Source organism: Phyllostomus discolor, chromosome 7, assembly GCF_004126475.2.
Source record: "Phyllostomus discolor isolate MPI-MPIP mPhyDis1 chromosome 7, mPhyDis1.pri.v3, whole genome shotgun sequence".
NCBI lineage: Eukaryota > Metazoa > Chordata > Mammalia > Chiroptera > Phyllostomidae > Phyllostomus > Phyllostomus discolor.
The window spans coordinates 115,116,765-115,136,114 of NC_040909.2; the positions used below are offsets into that span (position 1 = coordinate 115,116,765).

At 49.0% G+C, this 19,350-nt stretch overlaps 1 protein-coding gene and 1 pseudogene across 1 annotated transcript in view; one reads left to right on the plus strand and one right to left on the minus strand.

The window, feature by feature from the left end:
- Positions 1-883: 883 nt before the first annotated feature.
- DPYS (dihydropyrimidinase) overlaps positions 884-19,350 on the minus strand; it is a 69,372-nt gene continuing 50,905 nt past the window's right edge. Inside the window, exons 8-9 of the mRNA XM_028533854.2 lie at positions 6,193-6,400; positions 884-1,583 (exon numbers count right to left, since the gene is read on the minus strand). Coding sequence (XP_028389655.1) covers positions 1,521-1,583; positions 6,193-6,400 — 271 coding nt within the window. The 3' untranslated portion in view covers positions 884-1,520. The remainder of the gene's footprint in view (positions 1,584-6,192; positions 6,401-19,350) is intronic.
- On the plus strand, positions 7,462-8,107 carry LOC114514787 (annotated as a pseudogene).

Sequence of the window (19,350 nt, forward strand, 5' to 3'; positions counted from 1 at the left end):
AGGAAACCAAAGAGGCCCCGAGCGATTCTTCTTTCAAAGGGATCTTGGGGAGTTGGAATGAGGCCGGCTTCTCCATGGCAGACGGTGCGATGGCCGCAGCAGCGCCCTTTTCTCTGATTCTGCTTTTGAACGGAATGAAAGGAACCCAGTGTAACAGCCCCTTTCACAAACAGACGCAGGGCTCCAGCCCAGCCCTCAGGGGTGCCGTCTTCAAAGTAAACATGGCCGGCTCCCCAAATGCTGCGAAAAGCATGTGATAGCGTTCAACAGCGTTTCTTCCTCTGGCTAATTGTCCTTTCAATTTTTCACACAGTCTTCCTGGATGGCAAGAATAATTTCAATCGTCAGGAAATGACAATAAAAGCTGAAATGTTTGGCTCTATAGTGTTGATAAAGACTCACAATGCTTAATCGTGAAAGCGGGCACAGCCTGGAACGCACAGAGCCGTGTTTTCTGGTCCTGGGGTTTACGGAGGAAAACATAGGTTGTCGTCATGTAAAAACGTGCAGTGCCGAACTGGGGGTGTCAGTCCTCTGACAAACAGGGTCCCTAACTGACCCAAACATCTATTCCTCAGGTCATCTCTGGGGTAAGAGTTTGCAGATTGCACTCTTCTGAAACATCTGAAAATATATCACAGGTTTTAGAAATGTAGAGTTGAGTGAAACTGTGAAACAGAAAGCATGTAGATTTCATGAAGTCGGTGAAAATGGCATTAGAGAGACGCCTAAATCACAGCAACGCCACTGTCAAATAGACATCTGGCACAGCAGGACCAGAAAGTGACTTAAAAAGAAGAAGAAGAAAATTGGCAGGGACGATGGTAATAGGTTCACAAAATAGAAAGTTCTGAATGTCAAAAAACACAAAGAGAAAACTGACGAAGGGCAAAAACACTTATTTAAGAATGACCATGTCTATAATATCATTCCAAAAATTAAGTGTGAAATAAAGTACATCATGTATCATCAAATAATTTTCCTGAAAACAATTATACCCCCAAAAGCCACATGACTCATTTTTTCATTCACTCTAAATTCTAGAATAAGTTGCCTTTACAGTATGAAGATTGGCTTTTCCAGACAAAGTCTTCATCAATTTATAAATTGGACCAGGAAATCGTACTCCCTGTGTTAGGCAGGGCAGTGTTCCTCAACAACAGGTGGGCTGCGTTACCAGCCTACTGCTTCCTGCTTGTGTCTGATTCCCCGCAGCGCTGTCGACTGTGTCCTAACATCCCCGAGAACGCGTCTCTAGCCCAGGGCCTCCTTCAGTCTGGAGGCTCATCTGGGTGTTCTGTGTCAAGAAGTATTTTATCAGTCTTCCCTTTGAACAATAGTCCTTGAGTTGTATATCACTTTGAAGCCTTTGACCTTGACCATGGGACCGTGGACTCTTCAAATGCTTATGAAGAGAGAGACGCTAATTTTATATGTTGCCCATGCAGGAATACTTTCTTCCTCCACCAACAGCACTCCAGCCAGGGGTAGGTGCCAGCTGTGGATTCTTCTGTTTCTCTCTATTGTAGGACGATAACTTCTCCCTCGTAGGGGTCACGCTCCACGGGGGTAGGTGCACAAGTCTGAAAAAAGAACATTTCATTTTTCTCTTGTGGTTTATCGACTTCCTGAATTCAAAGCTAAGTGCAGTTCCCTTAGCAAATTGTTAGAGCAAAAACGAACCTCGTGACCCAATCCTATGCCTCCCAACGCTGGCCCTTTCACAGAAGTTCCCGGCAGCCTTGGGTGCCTGCGTTGCCCTGCTCTTCTTCACTGGAGCTAACCTGCACCAGACAAGGCCCCAGGGAACACTTTCTAATGACCATCTTTCCACTGCAGCTTGTACTGGGGCCTCTGCCACAGCCTCCCACCCCTGAGTCCTGCTGCCACCTCGTCCTTTCAAACACTCTAGACATCTGTATTCCTGAAGTGCTCTGTTGCACCTCTGCTAAGACTCATGTCCTTTTGGTTCAGATTCTAGCAATTTTGTGTGTTTTTCCCCTCATTTTCTTGATTGCCACTGTGTGTAACAGGCCTTCCATAGAATCTCACATCTTTGCAGAACCCTGGGCTGGACTCAGCTAGAATTAACTCACTGCATGGGCAGAGTTAAAATCTGGACTTCACAAACAAAGGGATTCATGAGGAGCAACCAAGCCAAACTGTTTGTAACCACACACGCAAATCCACGGACGAGTCGAGAAGCAGCCAATTGCAGTGGTCTCGGGGGTGGGCTTGGGAAGCAGATCACCTGGGTGCGTTACTCAACGTCATGCCTCAGTTTCCTTAGTTGTGAACTGGGGGTAACTACACCACCTACTTTACAGGGTGGCTGTGAAGATTAAAAACATTGAAATTATTAAATATAAATGAGGCAGTTAGAAGAATGCCTACCACACGATAGGCTCTTTACAGTGAAATACATGTGTGTCTCTGTGTGTAACACATACACACACAGACGAATCGTAACAAATTACTGTAGGTCTTATTTTGATCCCCCAAACTAATATATTGTCGTGATTGACAATGTGAGCTTTGGACCAAGACAGATCTAAGCCTGAACTCTAGCCTTGCCACTTACCAGGGATAGGCCCCCAATGAGCTAACACCCCTCTGAGCCCATCCACGCATCTCTGAAATGGAGGGATTAAATCCCCTCTCTCAGATGCATGAGATTTCTCAGACACAAAGCACTTCCTTCAATCATCAGAAGATATTTATGGAGCAGACGCAATGCAGGCACAGAGGCTAAGGCCAAGAAAAAGACACACTGGGCGCTCAGTCAGCAGGAGGACCCCTGTCCTCCGCCGGCCAGTGTGAGCCTCTGCCCCCCTCCGTGTCTGGTGAGATGCTTGGCGGGATTTCCACTTTGGCTCACTATCGACTCAGTCCTTCTCTCCATCCTAGATCCTGTCATCGTCCGGAAGAGTATTGACAAAGGGAAATGACGTGCCCTCCATTTCTGCTCCCCAGCCCCTGGACATTGTGGTACCGGAGCCGATCCACCCTTGCAACTTTCGACTCATTTACTGGCCCTGACTGTGACCACATCCTCCCTTCCAGGTCTTCGGTCTCTGTGTTCTTTCCTCCCCTGGTTTCCTTTCCAAGCCAGGCTGGATCATGTGTCTTTAAACCTAGGGTGACTGCACAATTTATCACTCAAACTGGGACGCTTGTAAGAGTATAAAGGGTGCTGAATGGAATTAAATCCAGGGCTGGCCAAACAAACCAGGATTTATTTCCACCCTCCCTCTACCCCTCGTCTTGCCTACAATCTCAGATCTCGCCTTCCTCTCCTTTCCTTTGGGCATTTGTACTCAGTGAAATCCTGTGGCAGATTTCAGTTCAATCGACAGTGGTTTCCACAGCCTCTTCCTCCCTGGAGAGAGTGACCTAAGTGGGCAGGTCTCTGCGTCACCTGCCTTCCTGCAGCGTGTCCCTCATCAGCTCCTCCTTCATCTCCCTTTGGCCCCAAGGCTCCTTTGAAACTTTTCTGTTGTGGTTCTCAGCTGTCTCTTTTCTGTCTTGCCTTGGGTGTCCTCAGGATCTGAGCTCCAACACCAATGGCTTAGGCAGCCCCATCCTCCTCACTCAGGGCTGGGCTTGCTCCAGAGCGGGTGAGTCCCTCCCAAGATCCTCCCCTGAACCCAGCTGCAGGCTCCGGGGTGGTACAGGACTCCAAGCGGCAGGTCAGCGCCCTTCCTGGCTCCTTCTGCCCACCCTCCTTTCTGCCCGAGTATCTCCTATGTATCTTCTGTAACTCAGCCCGGGCATTCGTCAGCCATGGAAGCTTTCTCCACCACTCCCACCATCCTGCTTAGCACAGTTGTCTGTAACCATTGGTTTACTTGTCTGTCTCCCCCAGCAGGCTCAAGGCCAGTTTCTCCACAATAAGTGCTCATAAACAGTTGATCAATTCCTACCGACATGTCCACGGGGACGCGATCCCACCTGAGCTTTCTCTCCTCAGGGTGGGTTGTCTTGGCCTGGACTGACTCAGTTTCCCCCACACTGCTTAGCTGTGCTTCTTCACCATCTACCTGTTCGCCAGGCCTCCCTCTCTCTGAGGCTGGCTGCCTCCTCTGGGCAGGCCTCAGCTGCCCTGGTGATCTGAGAGCCTCGCTCTGACTGCTCAGTCTCTGAACTAGCAACACCACCAGGCACCTCCCAGGCTGGCTGGCCGCTCTGGTCACAGTAACCAGCAAACGTCTCTGACCCGACTGGCCAGGTCTTGTCTGCACCCAGTTTCCCTCCTTATCTGCCTGGAGCTCTGGGAGGGCAGAGCCTGGCGCTTCCTGCCAGAGCAGCTGCTGGCTCGCCACCTCAGAAATAAGCAGGCCCTCTCTGAGGGGTCCTTTGCTGTTCCACGCATCACCATCTTCCCCTTGGATAGGTACATTGACAGGAATCAAAGACCGTTTAAGTTCTGGTCTCCAGCTGCTCAGTGCTTTTAGCCTTTTGATATTCTCTCCTCCTTCACGGTGGGTCACACGAGCTCTTTGATGCTAGCCCCACACCCTGGCCACCTCTGTGCTGCCCGTTCCCCGACTCCGCACGCTGTGCACAGCTCAGGACCTCCGTGGGTGGTCGCTGCGGCAGCACGGAGAGGCGGCGAAGGTGCCGGTGCTGCAGACTCTTCGCCGCCACTGTGTTATTCAGAAGTTCAGGTGCACATTTGTTCTCTAACTAGACTCAGTCTCCCACTCGGAGGGAAAGTGGGCTTCTCTCCAGGGACAAATCTCCGTCTGAAGGGTGGGCTGCCAGGCCCTGACAGGAGTGCCTGCGTCTGGTGGGACCAGTGTTCAGTATGAGCTGGTTGTCCTAGTGGTTGCGGCCAATATATAATATGGGCTTCTTCCCCGGGTTCCCAGATGACCACAGTGAGAACAGGACGCTGCCTCCAGTCCCCCAGCTGAATGTCTGTCTAACGCTGAGAGGACATTCGTGCGGCATCCAACACACGGGAAGACCAGGGCGAAGCATCCGAGGGTTTGGAGGGAACAAGGTTCTAGTGCCATGCTGCCCACGGAGGCTAAGATGCTAAAGAACCAATAAAGACAATAGAACTTCCAAATACCAAACAGCAGACACCGGCCAACACGAAACAATCCCGTTAACAGCGACTCCCTGAGAATGAATCCGGGCCTGCCTGCTGAGTGGAGAGGCATCATCGGCACACTTTGAATGGACTTCTGCAGGGACAGTGAATCGCTAGGACATGAGCCACCCCTGGGGTCAATAGAGGTGATCTATATAGTGAAAATGTATACTTTGCGAATGTTTTACAATCTACCAAAAGTTTTTATTTAATAATCAAAATACCCGGTGAGGCCCTGACCTGTGGCTCTGTTGGTTGGAGTGTCGTTCTGTACACCAAAATGTCATGGGTTCGATTCCTGGTCAGGGCACATACCTAGGTTGTGGGTTTGGTCCCTAGTTGGGATTTGTACAGGAAGCAACCAATGGATGTTTCTCTCCACATCAATCTCTCTCTCCCTCCCTCTCTCTCTAAAGGCAGTAAACATTTTCTCAGGCTAGGATAAACACATACTCTGTGGGGCACTTCTAAAGGACAATGTAACAAAACTGGGCCCCCTCATTTCAGGGCTGGCTCCTCTCGTAAGTGTGCCAGTCTGAGGGTCACCGAACCCTGCCGTGCAGGAGAAATGCCACACCTTTATGCACGTGGGTGTCTGCTCCTCAGAGCACCCTGACTGACCCAACTGCCGAAAGCCCCCGGCATCCCTGAATGGCATGGGAAAACCTGACTCGGCCCATCAGGAAATCTGAATAAATGCCAGCCTGTAAGGGAAAATGCAACCACCCAATAATGGTTCTTTCTTTGAAAATTGGTATTTGTGCCCTGGCTGGCATAGCTCAGTGGATTGAGCACGGGCTGCGAACCAGGCATCACAGGTTCGATTTCCAGCCAGGGCACATACCTGGGTTGCAGGCCATGGCCCCCAGCAACCTCACATTGATGTTTCTCTCTCTCTCTCTCTCTTTCTTCCTCCCTTCCCTCTCTAAAAATAAATAAATAAAATCTTAAAAAAAAGAAAATTGGTATTTGTTTGGAACCTTTCCTGTCAATTCTGACGCCCCAGGAATGTACTGAATTGAGGGTATGCGACACCACCACCAGGACTGGCTGACAGTCCAGCCCAGGGTGACCATCGCTCGGGTACAACTCACCTGGTCCCGCTGCTTGATCCTGTTGTAAACATACTCAGCAAACGGCTTGCAAGGGATGTACTTCCCATCTCCCGCTGCGACATTGAAGACTCCAGCTTCGTACACCACTTTGCCTCTGGAAATCGTCGCCAGGGGCACCCCGTGGCAAACCATGCCCTCGAAGATGTTGAAGTTGACGGCCTGATGGTGAGTCGTTGCCGAGATAATCCTGTTCGTGAAAACGAAGAAGCCCCAGGTCATCGTCAGCTCATCTGACAAACAGAAAATACTGGAAGAATGACTGAGAAGAAACTTTAGCAACTCTGTCCGGGCACAGCTTCATCACGGGAACAAGTGACTTTCAGAATAGAGCCTGGCATTAACATTTCATTACGCAGTAATTACATTTTCTGAGAGAAGAACCCAGTCACCTGGTCTTCATGGTGATTGATGAGGATGGGCTGGGTGGAGGGGAGGCATGGTCTCTCACGTGTAAACTTTAAAATTAGCATTTACGTGTTTAAAGGACAAACGTTAATTATCAAAGACTTTCAACGCTGGTGAGTCAGATGAAGGCACTGACCCAGTACCTGGCTCCACAGAATCTGAACTTTTCACAGATGCCTGGGACTTCCTCAGAACCTCTCCCCAGACGCTCTCCCCCCTCCTCCCTTCCCAGGGCCTGTGGCTAGCTGACACTCAACACATTGAAGGTGATATTTGTCAAGGCAAAATTATATCTGGGATTTCTGTCCCTCGTCTGAGGCAAAACCGGAAGTTTGAGGATGACAAAGAGAACCAGACACAGAGGAATGCACAGAATGCATTTGTGTATTCCTCATCACTCTGGTTGGTTTATGAACACCGCAGTGCCCCCTCATCCACGGTTTCAATTCCTCTCCATCAACTGCAGTCTAAAGATGTTGAATGAGAAATTCCAGGAATAAGCAGTTCATAAGTTTTAACTTCTGTGCCATTCTGAGGAGCATGTTGAAATCTCACGCCATCCTGCTGCGCCCTGCCCAGGAAGGGAATCGTCCCTTTGTCTAGAGTATCCATGCTGTGTACGCCCCCTGCCCACTGGTCACCTAGCAGTCATCTCAGTTATCATGGTGTCACTGTGCTTGTGTTCAAGGAAGCCTAACTTTACTTAACAAATCATAAGCGCAGTGGTGTTGGCAATTCAGATACGCCAAAGAGGGGGTGCTTCCCTTCAGTGAGAAGGAAAGACACGGTATATATAAGATTCAGTACTGTCCGTGGTTCCCAGCATCCACTGGGGGTCTTGGACCGTATCTTCTGTGGAGAAGGGGTCACTACTGACACTTGGCTGCACACCTGGGGTCTGTGCCAGCCCTTCCGAGGTGATCCAGAGCTGAGATGGCCGTCCTCTCCAAGGAGTGCGGGTTCGTGGTTCAGACGGGGGCCACCAGCTTCCTCATGGCCGCCCATCTCGCCATCAACACCTCCAAGGCCCGCAAGAAGCACAGGCAGAGCATCCCACCATGTACAGCTCTGGCCCGGAGAACAGACACCTCTTCGACTGCATCCAGCGAGCCCACCAGAACACGTTGGAAGTCTACCCTCCCTTCTTATCCATCCTGGCTGTAGGGGGAGGGGAGTGTACTACCCACAAATAGTCTCCAGCCTGGGCTTGGCCTACATTATTGGACGCATCCTTCATGCCTCTGGCTACTACACAGGAGAACCCAGCAAGCAGAGCAGGGGCGCCCTGGGCTCCATCACTCTCCTCGGCTTGATGGGCCCAGCCTAGTGCCCCCCTGCCTTTCAGCATCTTGGTTGGGTTGAAACTGGCTTGGGCGGGGGTCCCAATGCTGCTACTAGAGGAGTATGGGGTGGGGAGCATTAAACACACTCATTCATTGTGGGTGACTGACTTTTATTTCCTGTTCCTTTTTTTCTAAATAAAATAAAATTTATCTGGCATTAACCTCGTAAGTTTAAAAAAGAAAAACAACGGGGTCACTATTGTAGTTTTTGATCATACACAGTGTGATTGACAACTTGCAGGCAGGGTATTTGGAAATGTTGAATGTCTCCCTAAAGCTCATTAAATGGAAAATTGGGGGGTGGTCTGGCAGCAGTGAATGATATGAGCATGATCTGAATTCCTTTAGAAGTTTCTACAAGCCTTCTCAGGAATGGATTGCAGGTAAGTACTTGGCTAAAGACCCCAAGGCAGGGTCAAGGGAAGCACAGATGAAAGCTCCCCCGGCCTAACGTGGGAGGGTGGGGCCGGGAGGTGCTCAGCTTGCTTCTGTGGGCCGCAGCCCAGACTCGGGGAGACCAGGCAGCTTGGTCCTTGGCTCCAGGATCCCGCGCCCAGCTGCCAACTTGCTTTCCATACCTAACACGTCCCAACAGGATTCTTGTTCTTCTGTGCCCGCCACCACCCGACCACTGACGTTAGCTTCTCCCTGCAGTTTCTCATTGCAGCAAATGACCCCGGCATCTACCTTGCCTCTCCTCTCAAACCATCATCAAGCCCATTGGCTCTATCTCCAAAAAAAAAAAATTTCCAAACCTCTCCCTCTCCATGGCTCCACTCCGCCGTCGTCTCAAATCTGGGTGACCCCCAACTCTCTACTGGCCCCACCGATACCGTGCATACCCTCCTACACTCCCCACCACCCTTCACAAAGCTGCTCAGAGGGTCATTTTAAACTACAACCCTGTCATGTCCCCTTCCTGCTTGAAACCCTCAGTGGCTCCAATCTGTTCCCCAACACCCAAATAACTGTTAACACACACACGCACGCACACACACACACACACACACACACACAGATGACGATAACAAAAAAAAATCTGCTCCTGGTGAGAAATATCACCAAGGAAAAGAAAATACAGGAGCCTCCTGTGTGTCAAGCAGATACTTTATAACATCGTATTTCGTCTTTAAATACCACTTCAAGGTAGGGAGCACTTTCTACACTTTACAGGAAAATAAATGGAGATTTACAGAGGTGAAGTAACTTGCCAAAAGACATATGACTCCATAGTTTGATAAAATTGGGGTATTTTTAATATTTTTCAAATTAACATTAAGTTTTAAATCTGTTCTGTATCACTATAGCTTTCTCTTTTCAACGATGTTGTATAAATGGACTCATACAGTATGTAACCTTCTGAGACTGACTTTTTTTATTCAGCATAACTATTTTGAGGTTTACCCAAGTGGTTGCATGTATTAACAGTTCATTCCTTTTCCGTCGCTGAGTAGTATTTCAACATATAACACACCGCAGCCTCTCCATTTGCCTATGGAAGGACATGTGGGTTGTTTCCAGTTTTTGATGGCTATGAACAGAGGTTTACACAATTCAGGTCCACGGTTTGTGTGAACATTCTCTAGTGTAAATCCCCAGGCCTGCCATTGACGGTCATATGGCTGGTGTATACGGAGACAAAGAGAGCTCTCCGGGGCCTTAGGAACCAACTTACTGATAGAAGAAAACTTTAAAAGATGGGCAGTGAATAGGAGGTAGGCACAAATACAACAACAACAATTTAAACACTAAGAAGGAGAGAAGAGTCTGCTCAAATAGTAAGTGATGTTAGCAAAGTAGGAAAAGTGACTAAAATATATCAAAGATGACTAAGTGTAGAATGAATTCTGAGCTGGCGATGGAGGATGCAGACTCAGAGCAAATCCAGGGGGAAATAGAGAGGAACTTCAGCCCTTCAGGTTCAAGTGCCTTTTTCCTGACCGTTACGATCTCTCTGGGACTGTTTCCACAGTCCGGGCTGCGGCTGCGGCTTCCCTCTGCGTCATAGTCCCTCGAGGGCAGGAACTTCTGGGCTCGCTCTGCGGAATGTGACGTCAACACGTCCGACTGATGCGGGAGAATGCCCAAAAGTTCGTGCTGAAGTCGTTGCTGATGTACCAGAATGAGAGGCCAAAACCCTAAATCACAAAACCCAATTTTTCCCAATGGGAAGCTGAGTTACTGACACTCTTAGAAAAATGATCTAACAGAAGAAATAAGCTCTAGATGCAAAAATCATCATTGTGATATTATGTAAACTACTGAAAAACTGAAGCATAACAATTTCCCAATGGTTATTCAATGGAATATTGGGTATCTATGAACGACTAGAATTAATATGCCGGAGAAGCAAAGAAAGCAGCAATTATATAATATCAAGTTTAACAGTTACAGAAAGCATGCAGACCATATCTACAAGGAAAACACATATGCAAGTGGACAAGTACAAAAGGAACTATAGAAAGTAACATGGCTTTGTGGGCTAGGAAAAAACAAAAATCCAAAAAATATGAAAGCAAAGAGTCTGTGACAACGAGATATTACATCCATTTCTCTGCCTTAGCCGAACAAAGGTCACTCATTACCTTGATGATCTCAGCCCTCAGGAAGCAAGAGCAAGAAGGCAATTAGGCAATATCTAAGCGATTCTTTATAATAAGGCATTATGTAAATGAGGCCAAATTAACACAAAATGTAAATTCTAGACGTTACCGCCAAGAGCAAAAAACAAGTGCTCTACTTCCACCCTGGAAGGTGTCTGGCGAGGTGTCGGCCCTCCCCCAGCTCCTCCCTCGCAGCCAGAGCCGCAGTTCTCCAACCCGCTGGCTTCCACACTTCCGTCTGACCCTGAATGCACTTCTCACTGTGGGGTCTGCCTCTCTGCCCTCCCTAGCACTCAGCTCAGGAGTCCTGGTCTCATGCCAGTTACATCTCAATAAATGTGGAAAAATGAAAAGAGAAGGAAAAACAGAAATCACGGTCCCAAGAAGCTGACCCTGAAGACCCAGAACAAAACTGTGTGTCTTTGCTCTGTCCATTGTCATGATCCAAACCCAACACAGTGACCTCTTGCTGAGTCCCTCTTCTCCCGCTCCGTGTGCACAGGAAGAAAGAGACCACTCAAGCAGCGTAACAAGGGGGAGTGTGTCTCCCAAGAGGCACCCTGCTAGGAACTTACGGAACCTGCCTCTAAATGACAAATGTAAGCTGGAAAAACATAACTGCCTCCAAACATTTGAACATTTATTTTTGAGAAGGGTTGTATTTGCTCCCTGGGCTACATAGAGCAAAACTAAAGTAAATGGGGAGAAATTGCAAAGAAACCAATTTTACTTCCATATATTAGAGTCTTCAGAAAATCAGTAATGAAAGAACTGTGTAGCAGATGTTTGCCTTACTTTTTGGAATAAACAAAACCTACCTATTCTTTTTTTTTTTTAAGAAAGAAAGAGGCCATGTTGTTTTATCCCCAGCACACAGTAGGTGCTTAATAAATATTCATGAAATGAACAACAAAAACAACAACAAAAAGAGTCACACAATTTTCCTCCCGTCGGTTTTATTTCTTGCCTGCACTGTCCTCTGGGGCTGACTGTGTTTTGGAAACGGAGCACGGAATTGAATGGGACGCGAGCATCCAGTCCCGAAGTTCCGCTGTGGACTTAACATTTCTGGCAAGCTGTACAAGCTCATCAGTCTATAATAAATCAAGTAAACTTGCTATAACTACCAGTCTTGGTTGCACCTTATCAAATAATAGGGAACACTTGTTCATCAATACCGAGCAATACTTAGAAACGCTAAGGTTATCAGCACTGAGAAGTGCGCAGCTAAGAGTTATGGCCCCGAGTCCCAGACAACGTGCTGAGATGGAGCCCCGTGAGCGCCTGCCTGGGGCCACACAGCCTGACACCAAAGGAAGCAGAAAGCTCGGAATCCCCTTTACTTTTTGACAACACTAGGGCACTTGTAACTGTACCATAGAAGGTTAAAAAAATCTGTGGTACATGTTCAAGAGTTAATTGTTTTAAACAAAAATGGAGGGCAACATCATCACAAGATTTATAAAATTAGCATGAAATGTGTTTAAAATCTATTTGCTGCTAGTGCAGTATGGGAGACGTGGTCCATTCACGGAATGAGCACATGTTCAAAGTCACACAATTGCCTTCGTAAGACCCTGGTTGTTCCTTGGAACACATTTCCTCCAAGTCAGGGCCTTCTGTCCCAGGACAGAAGCCAGAAACGTGCCTGCCCAGCCTTCTCTGCCACTGGGACCCAACTGTGTGACGAGGTCACCTCCAAAGTGGTGCGCTCGCACCAGGCTTGGCATGGCAAGATGGTGACTGCAGAAGCAGGTGCCTCAGGGATCCATGTGGGTGAGGGTGGAGATGGACAAAGCCTGCTTTTAGGGCCAGCTGTGACAGAGGTTTAGCAGAAAGCCAGGTGCAGGCCTCGCCTCAGTGAAGGGAACCCTGTGACTGTGCCCAGGGGCAGCCTGGGGCCGGCGGAGTTGCCCTGTGAGGCCTGAGGCTGTGCTCCTAGCTGGGCAGCCTCTCTGCAGATCCCCTGTGCCTCCTGGAGATTCTCTGAGCTACCAGGTTCCTTTAAACACGCTCCCCCTACCCTCCACCTTATTAAACTACCCAGAGTGGATTTCACTGGGTTGTAGCTAAGAACCCTGCCTGATGCATCTTTTGCTTTTAATACTTGCACTATATCTCTGGAACTTTTTGAAAACTCTCCTTTTGTGGTTATCTCAAAAGTACAAATCTGAGGCTTTTCCTAAGCATGAAGCCTGAGCCCAGCGGCCATCCGAGCCTTGTTCCCACGTTAAGTCCTGGGCAGAGGTGAGCGTTTAGCCCCATTTTTGACCAGTGGCACCGTCACACGGCACACAGGAGCAGACACATCCCTCTCAGAGCTTCACAGAAAAAGAACCAAACACCCTCCAGACTTTCATAAGCTGCCCAAAGGGGCTCCCTCTGATGCAGCACAGATCCAGGGGTGAAGGCCAAAGCCAGACTAACGTAGCCTCCCCTGCACAGCCGGTGGCCTCAGGCAGTGCTTTGGCTGCTGGCGGGCCGGCTGGGGCGGCAGCAAGGACGCACTTGCCCAGGCTCTGACTGACAGGGAGGTTCAGTGAGTGGACCAACCCACCGTCATCGTAAGGCTGAGCCACACTAGGAGGCAAATTGGGGCAGGCATCATGGGTTTTGCACATTAGCTCTTGGGCCACACACAGGCTCCCACCCTGAGGCGAGCAGGGCAGCAAGTGCAATGGTTTTGTCCCTTGGCATTCATTCTCCTTTTTTCTGGTGTCAGCACCTCAGTTTTTCTTTGAGAAGCTTTTCTCCCCCATTGGAGGGAAGACTGTCAGGCATGTTCCCTGTTCTTCCCCAGGAATTTGAATATTTGGCAGAGTGACAGGAAAGAATGTGAAGTGACTGGAGGGCGCACCCCTGAACATGGACCAGCTGCGGGCTGCCCTGGGCCTGTCCTGGCCACACCCCTGGGAAGCCTGGAGCACTGACCGCTCCTTCTGCCTCTGAGATTCCCATGGGTTTTGTAGAGCGTGGTTTTGCTTGGGTGAGAATAAGGTGGTTCCTAAGGTTTGTAGCCAGAAACCCCTGAAATGACCTTGTCCTTTGAAGAGTAGAACTCCCATGGATGTCTCTGAGGGAGCGTTCAAAAGGTCTGACTCAAAAAAAAAAACCCCTAAAAGCAATTTTCAACCAAATCTGCCTGCAGAACAGATGCAAATGTAGGGCGATGCTCTGATTCCACTTGTAAGCAAAACCCAAGAGCTGTGAGATTCATTATCAAATATATTTCAAATGTAACAAAATGTGAGTGAGCCTAGGAGAGCAGCATTTATGAGAAATAGCTTCTCTCTAATTCCTGATTCGATGGCCAGGCCAGGCCCCGTGGTGACAGGAGGAATAGGAACGATTTAAACCTCCGCATTTGGTGAGTGAGGCTGGAGTTCTGCGGACGCCTCCTTAGCAAAGCCTCAGGCAGGGTGCTCAGTGATCACTCTGCCCAGGGGAAAGGCTGCTTTTCGCCGAGTGCCCTTTGAGCCTCTGCAGGGGGCGCCACGGTTGTCTTGCTGAGTCCCAATTATCCCCCTCTCCAAGGCTCAAGCCGTCAGGGAAGCAGAAGCCCCAAAGATAACATTAAGCTGTTTTCCAACTTAGTCAATAACTTTGATACCGCTCACATCACAGCTGCAGAAAAAACATTCTGTTCCTTTGCAAACAGCTTCCTCTCAAAAGCCGCGTGCTCCTACGGAGGAGAAAAATCACTGGAGCAAAGCCTGCAGGAGACAACAACTCGGCCCGTGTGCATGGGGAGAGGACACTGGAGAGAAAGGATTGCTTAGAGCAGCGGGGGCCTTCCTGACCCCCGGGAAATGACGTGTTCAAGTATTTTGTTATATTTTCTCTGACTCAGCCAGTTTGTCCAGGGCACTGATAGATTCTTACCGGGTTGCCATGAGAACCAACAAAAGTTCATAGGATTATGTCAGGACTATTAGTGGCATCTTTAAAACTGTAACTTATCTCTCTACATGGTGTTACGGGACACCTTGTATCTGACACAAGAGAACCACAATCATTAAATCTTTCCAACAACCCTATGATAAATGAGGATGGCGAGACACTAAAACATGAGTAACTCGCCATGTTTCAGAGCTAGTGAGTTTATATAGCTCGGGCGAGACAGGGGCTGGGCTTTTAACCGCTGGATAATATTGCCCCGTGAAAGTTCTGTAGGCAGCTACCAGGAAAGCAGTCAATCAATGAAAACATTTTTTATCCACCAGTGGCAGCCTGTTCCAGACTCCCTGATGTTTCCTAGTCTGTTCTCTGTTTAGCAGCAAGGGCTTCAGGATGTTATTTAAAATTCCTTAAACCGCAATTGGTCATTCTCAACGTGGTCACAATAGAAGATATTTTGTTTGGCATGTGTTCCAACTGCCTATTTCAAACTATCTCTCTTGTCACGTCTTGGATGTGACAAGCTCTATCAATGGAGAGCAGGGCAGCCAGGTCTCTGGAGATGCGAAATGGTGCTACTTCAAGTGCATTGTCATTATGAAGCACAGTTGCCGCTCACTGCACCCATCAATCTTCCGTCCTCTAGTCAGACTTCTACAACCACTTCCTCCCACGGAGGAGAAAATGGGAATTGCTTCAGGTCTGTTATTAAATTGAAATTGGACAATAACTTGGCCACTGTATTGGTGTTTAGGGAATGACAAGACATTTGATGCAGATTCACAAAAGGCGGACCCAACATGGACTTAAACAACTGACCAGGCAACCCCACTGTTCTGTCCTTGGAGCTGTGTCGTGGAAGTCACGGGTGGTGGCGTAGCTCATGGTTAGAGAAACTGGGTTTGGACTCTGGCAAATTCACCTTGGAGGCAGGAGCCACAGTCTCCTCCCCCTGTGCCTCACCCGGCACGGAGCAACTAGATGGTGTTTCATACACATGTTTGTTTAATTGGAAACTAAGTTATCAGCAGATTTCAGAATCACTCCTTAACATAAATGTTGCATGTTCTATATAATAGTTCTCAGACAGTGGGGAACTAAAAATAATTTAGAGCCCTGAAGGAACAGGACCTGAACGTGAGTCAGCCAAAGCCAGCCAGCATGGCACTGGGCTGTATGATGCTCCGTGAATGTAAAACACAGATGTGCTCACAGGTGAGGCAGGAGGATTAGCTTTTAGAAGGGGAGCCACTGGCCTGGTGTATTGAAAGAGTTAGATTCACGTTCTGGGGTGGAGTATGCATTTATTCTTGTAATTATATCGTCCCCCGCCCTGGGAGGCTGCCTTGCCCTCAGCGAGATGACAGTGTTTGACAGACTATCTGTGGGTACAGCCTGGGCAGGACAAGATGTCAGCTTTCTGCACAGAAATATGCCAGGTGGAATTCACAGGATATCCTTCCTGAAAAGTTCAGAGAGGCCAGAGACTTATTATTATGTTCAGCTCTAATGCCGTAGTTCAAGAAAGGAAGGGAAGGGCCAGAATATGAAGGGAAGACGGTAGGGTCCTCAACTAAAGAGATGAAAAGACAAAGTTAGTTATCCAAAATGTCTGGGGGACTTTTAACTTGGCTGGGTGTTTTTTTCCTTTTAAAGAAGATGACCTATTTTCCCTCTATCCCTACTGCCGGGAATAAAAAGGGGTAGTAAGCAGAAACACTGGCAGATGAAATGCAGTCTGACACTGGGAAGTAACTTCTTGACGGCCAGCGAGGGAGGCCCGGGGGCGAGAGAGGGAAGCACCGTCTGCGCCAGGTGAGACGGGAGCCTGGGAGGTGGGCTGGGCTGCAGCCCCGCCTGAGAGTCAGAGCGAATGTCCAGCTGCGGAATCCTAAGAACGGGGGCTGGATGTGTCACAGGATTCTACCCCTGAATCCTGCATGGTTTTATTAACCCATGCTGTCACCCCCATACATTCAATAAAAAAGTAAAGTAAAGAACATGAGTGGGGCCCAGCATTCCTGAGGAGGTGACAAAGCGAGCCTGTCACCTGATTCCACGCCCGTCACAACTGGGAGGGCTCTCTGAAGCTCCAAAGTCATCAGAACACACTGTATAGTCAAAACCGTAACAAACCCGTATGGACCGCGTCGCTCTGCCATAGGTATTAAAGGCATCGTCTCATTTAATCCTTACAGTAAGGCCATGATATCATGTTATTGTTGTTCCTATGTTATGGATAAGAAAACTGAGGCTGAAGGAGGTTGCATTGCCTAGGACACATCTGACAGGTAGGAAAGCTAGCTCTTGGGCTTAGGTCTGTGAAGTAAAAAGGCTTCTCCTTTAATGATGGAAAGCAGCTCATGTCAACCACAGCACAGGGAATGAGCTCTTTCAGAAGGAGGTGGAGACAGTCTATTGACACCCACGCGAAGCGTGCAGTGCCAGTGCCACGCTTGTGTGTTTCTGCCGTGGCTGCCACACTCCACCTAATGCTGACCGTGAGAACACCGCCAGTCGGCTTTGGACTGATGGAGCCACTGAAGGTCCAAGGGTCTGAAGGGAATTTCTTTAGAATCTTCTAGACTCGAATGGTATTCCATTACGATGAACAAAGCACCCTTTTCCCTTCGCTTCCTGGTGCACTGTGCAAAGACTGTGCAGGGGGAAACGTGGAGCAAGAACCAAAGGCTCCCTCAGTGTCGTGCCGGGACCTGGACGCAGACCCCAGATGTCCATCAGAGGAGTGGACTTTGGATGTTCAATGAGAAGAGCCTGTAATTGCCAAAACTCTGAGTCATGGGTGGGAAAACTATGGCTTGCAGGTCAAATCTGGCCCATAGCCTGTTTTTGTAAATAAAGTTTTGTTGGAACACAGCCGTGTTTCTTCATTTATGTATTATCTATGGCCGCTTTTATGCCACAGTGGCAGCGTTGAATAGTAGCAACAGAGACCTTATGGCCCATAAACCCCAAACATTTACCTACCCCTTTGCAAAAGGAGTTTGCTGACCACTGCTCTAAATGCTCCAGGGGTGGAGAACAACAAGGCTCTTGAGAGCACTGAAAGACCTAAAAAGCTTCGCAAGGGAGAGAGCAAAAAAAAGAAAAAGAAAAGAAAAAATTTAAAGACCTGGAGAGAAAGAGGGACGGGAAAGGTGGAGGGGTAAAGGAAAACAAGGAAATGATAAAAAGCGCAACGGAGGACAAGAAAGGTAACAGGAAGAGGTGAGGCAGAGGGACCCTGGCGACTGCCCCAGCAGCTCCGGGCGCGGCCCCGCCCACGAAGCAGCTGCCGCTCTCCAGTCACTCAGTTTCTCAGCACCCTGATTACTGTCTCCATGTAACTGATGAGGAAAGGGAGACCGAGTTGCCCAATGAGCACGCGGCAGGGTCAGAAATAACACACGGGCAAACTGACCCCACTCCAACCTCTTGCCACCACACCCAGCCATCAGCGGCCACCCCCTGCCCACGGGATGAGAGCGCTGTGTTCTTCACGCCTGAGCAAGGTTACCGGAACTTGGAATTTTAATAGTGATTATCTTCCTTTCATCTGGGCAAGAGCTCGGCGACAATGAATCATCTACTTCAGCCGCGGTGCACTCGAGCGTTTCATCGACCCTCCTAAAATAGAGCGTTGTGGAGGCTCTGGCAGAGTTCGAAGCACAGCCCCAGAGTCCCAATTAGCAACACAGTCGCACAGCTCCCGCTTGACCAGACCCCAAGGCATCTGCTGCTGGGTCACGGACGCGGGCGCCGGGGCTAACGCACTCACTGCACCGGCACCTCCGTCCGCCTGGAGCCGCACGAGGCCCAGGGTCCAAGGTGGTCATGCGGAAAAGCTGCAGAAACGCAGCCCGGGAAACTGACTCAGCGGCACCACCACGCTCGCCTCAGGGCGGACTCATCCGCACTGGAGGCAGGAAAGCGAGCGACACCCAGTGGGGCCTGACCGGGCATCTGCCGCCGCAGAGAAGCAGAACCTGCTGACTTGGGCAAACCTGGGTGATGACTGGCAACCGGGCGCTTAAAGCCCTGGGCACTGTTACAAAGAATTCACAAACCTTAACACGGTGACTCTACATAGCAACCTTTGCTTGAGGGCATTATATCATGCCCACTTGGCAGACCAGGAAACTGAGGCAAACCCAGGTAAATTAACTCGTCCCAGGTTACACTGTCAGTAAGTAGGGAGGCCCGATTACGAACCCAGGAGGTCTGCCTGCAGAGAGCAAGTACTAACTCCTGTGCTGTAGGTGCCCCTGGCATCCTTCCCTGCCCTTTTGGGAGGCTGTACCTTGCAGGGTTTAAGAGATTAGACACTGGAGTCACCCAGGCCTGCTCCAAATCCTTTCCAGCTGTGGGATTTGGGGCAAATGACTAACCTCTCTGAGCCTCAGTGCTGTCGCCCTTAAAACGATCCCCACATTGCTGATGGCATCTATTCCTCGGAGGGCAGACCCGAAGCAGCCACCCACTGGCAGCTCACGTTGCCTGCAGGCTCATCTCCAGCTCATGTTTGTGGTTCAGCCTTGTCCTTGCTCTTCCCCTTTGATCCCCTCTTCCCTTCTCGAAGGCCTGCCTGCTGGACTTAAGCTCCAGCATCCAATGCAAAAATAGCCAGCCTTGCAGACAGTGCTTACCCAGCTCCTGCAATCACGGAAGGTCAAATCACGTGAGTATGTTTATAGGTATACCTGTGTGTGTATATGTACATGTGCACATGGATATATAAGGCACATACACATAAACAGATGTGTGTACATTTACATATGTACACAAATATATATACATCAATGTATATATAAGTACCTATATATTTCTATATCTATCGATCTCTATCTCTATCTCTATCTCTATCTCTATCTCTATCTCTGTATACCTAT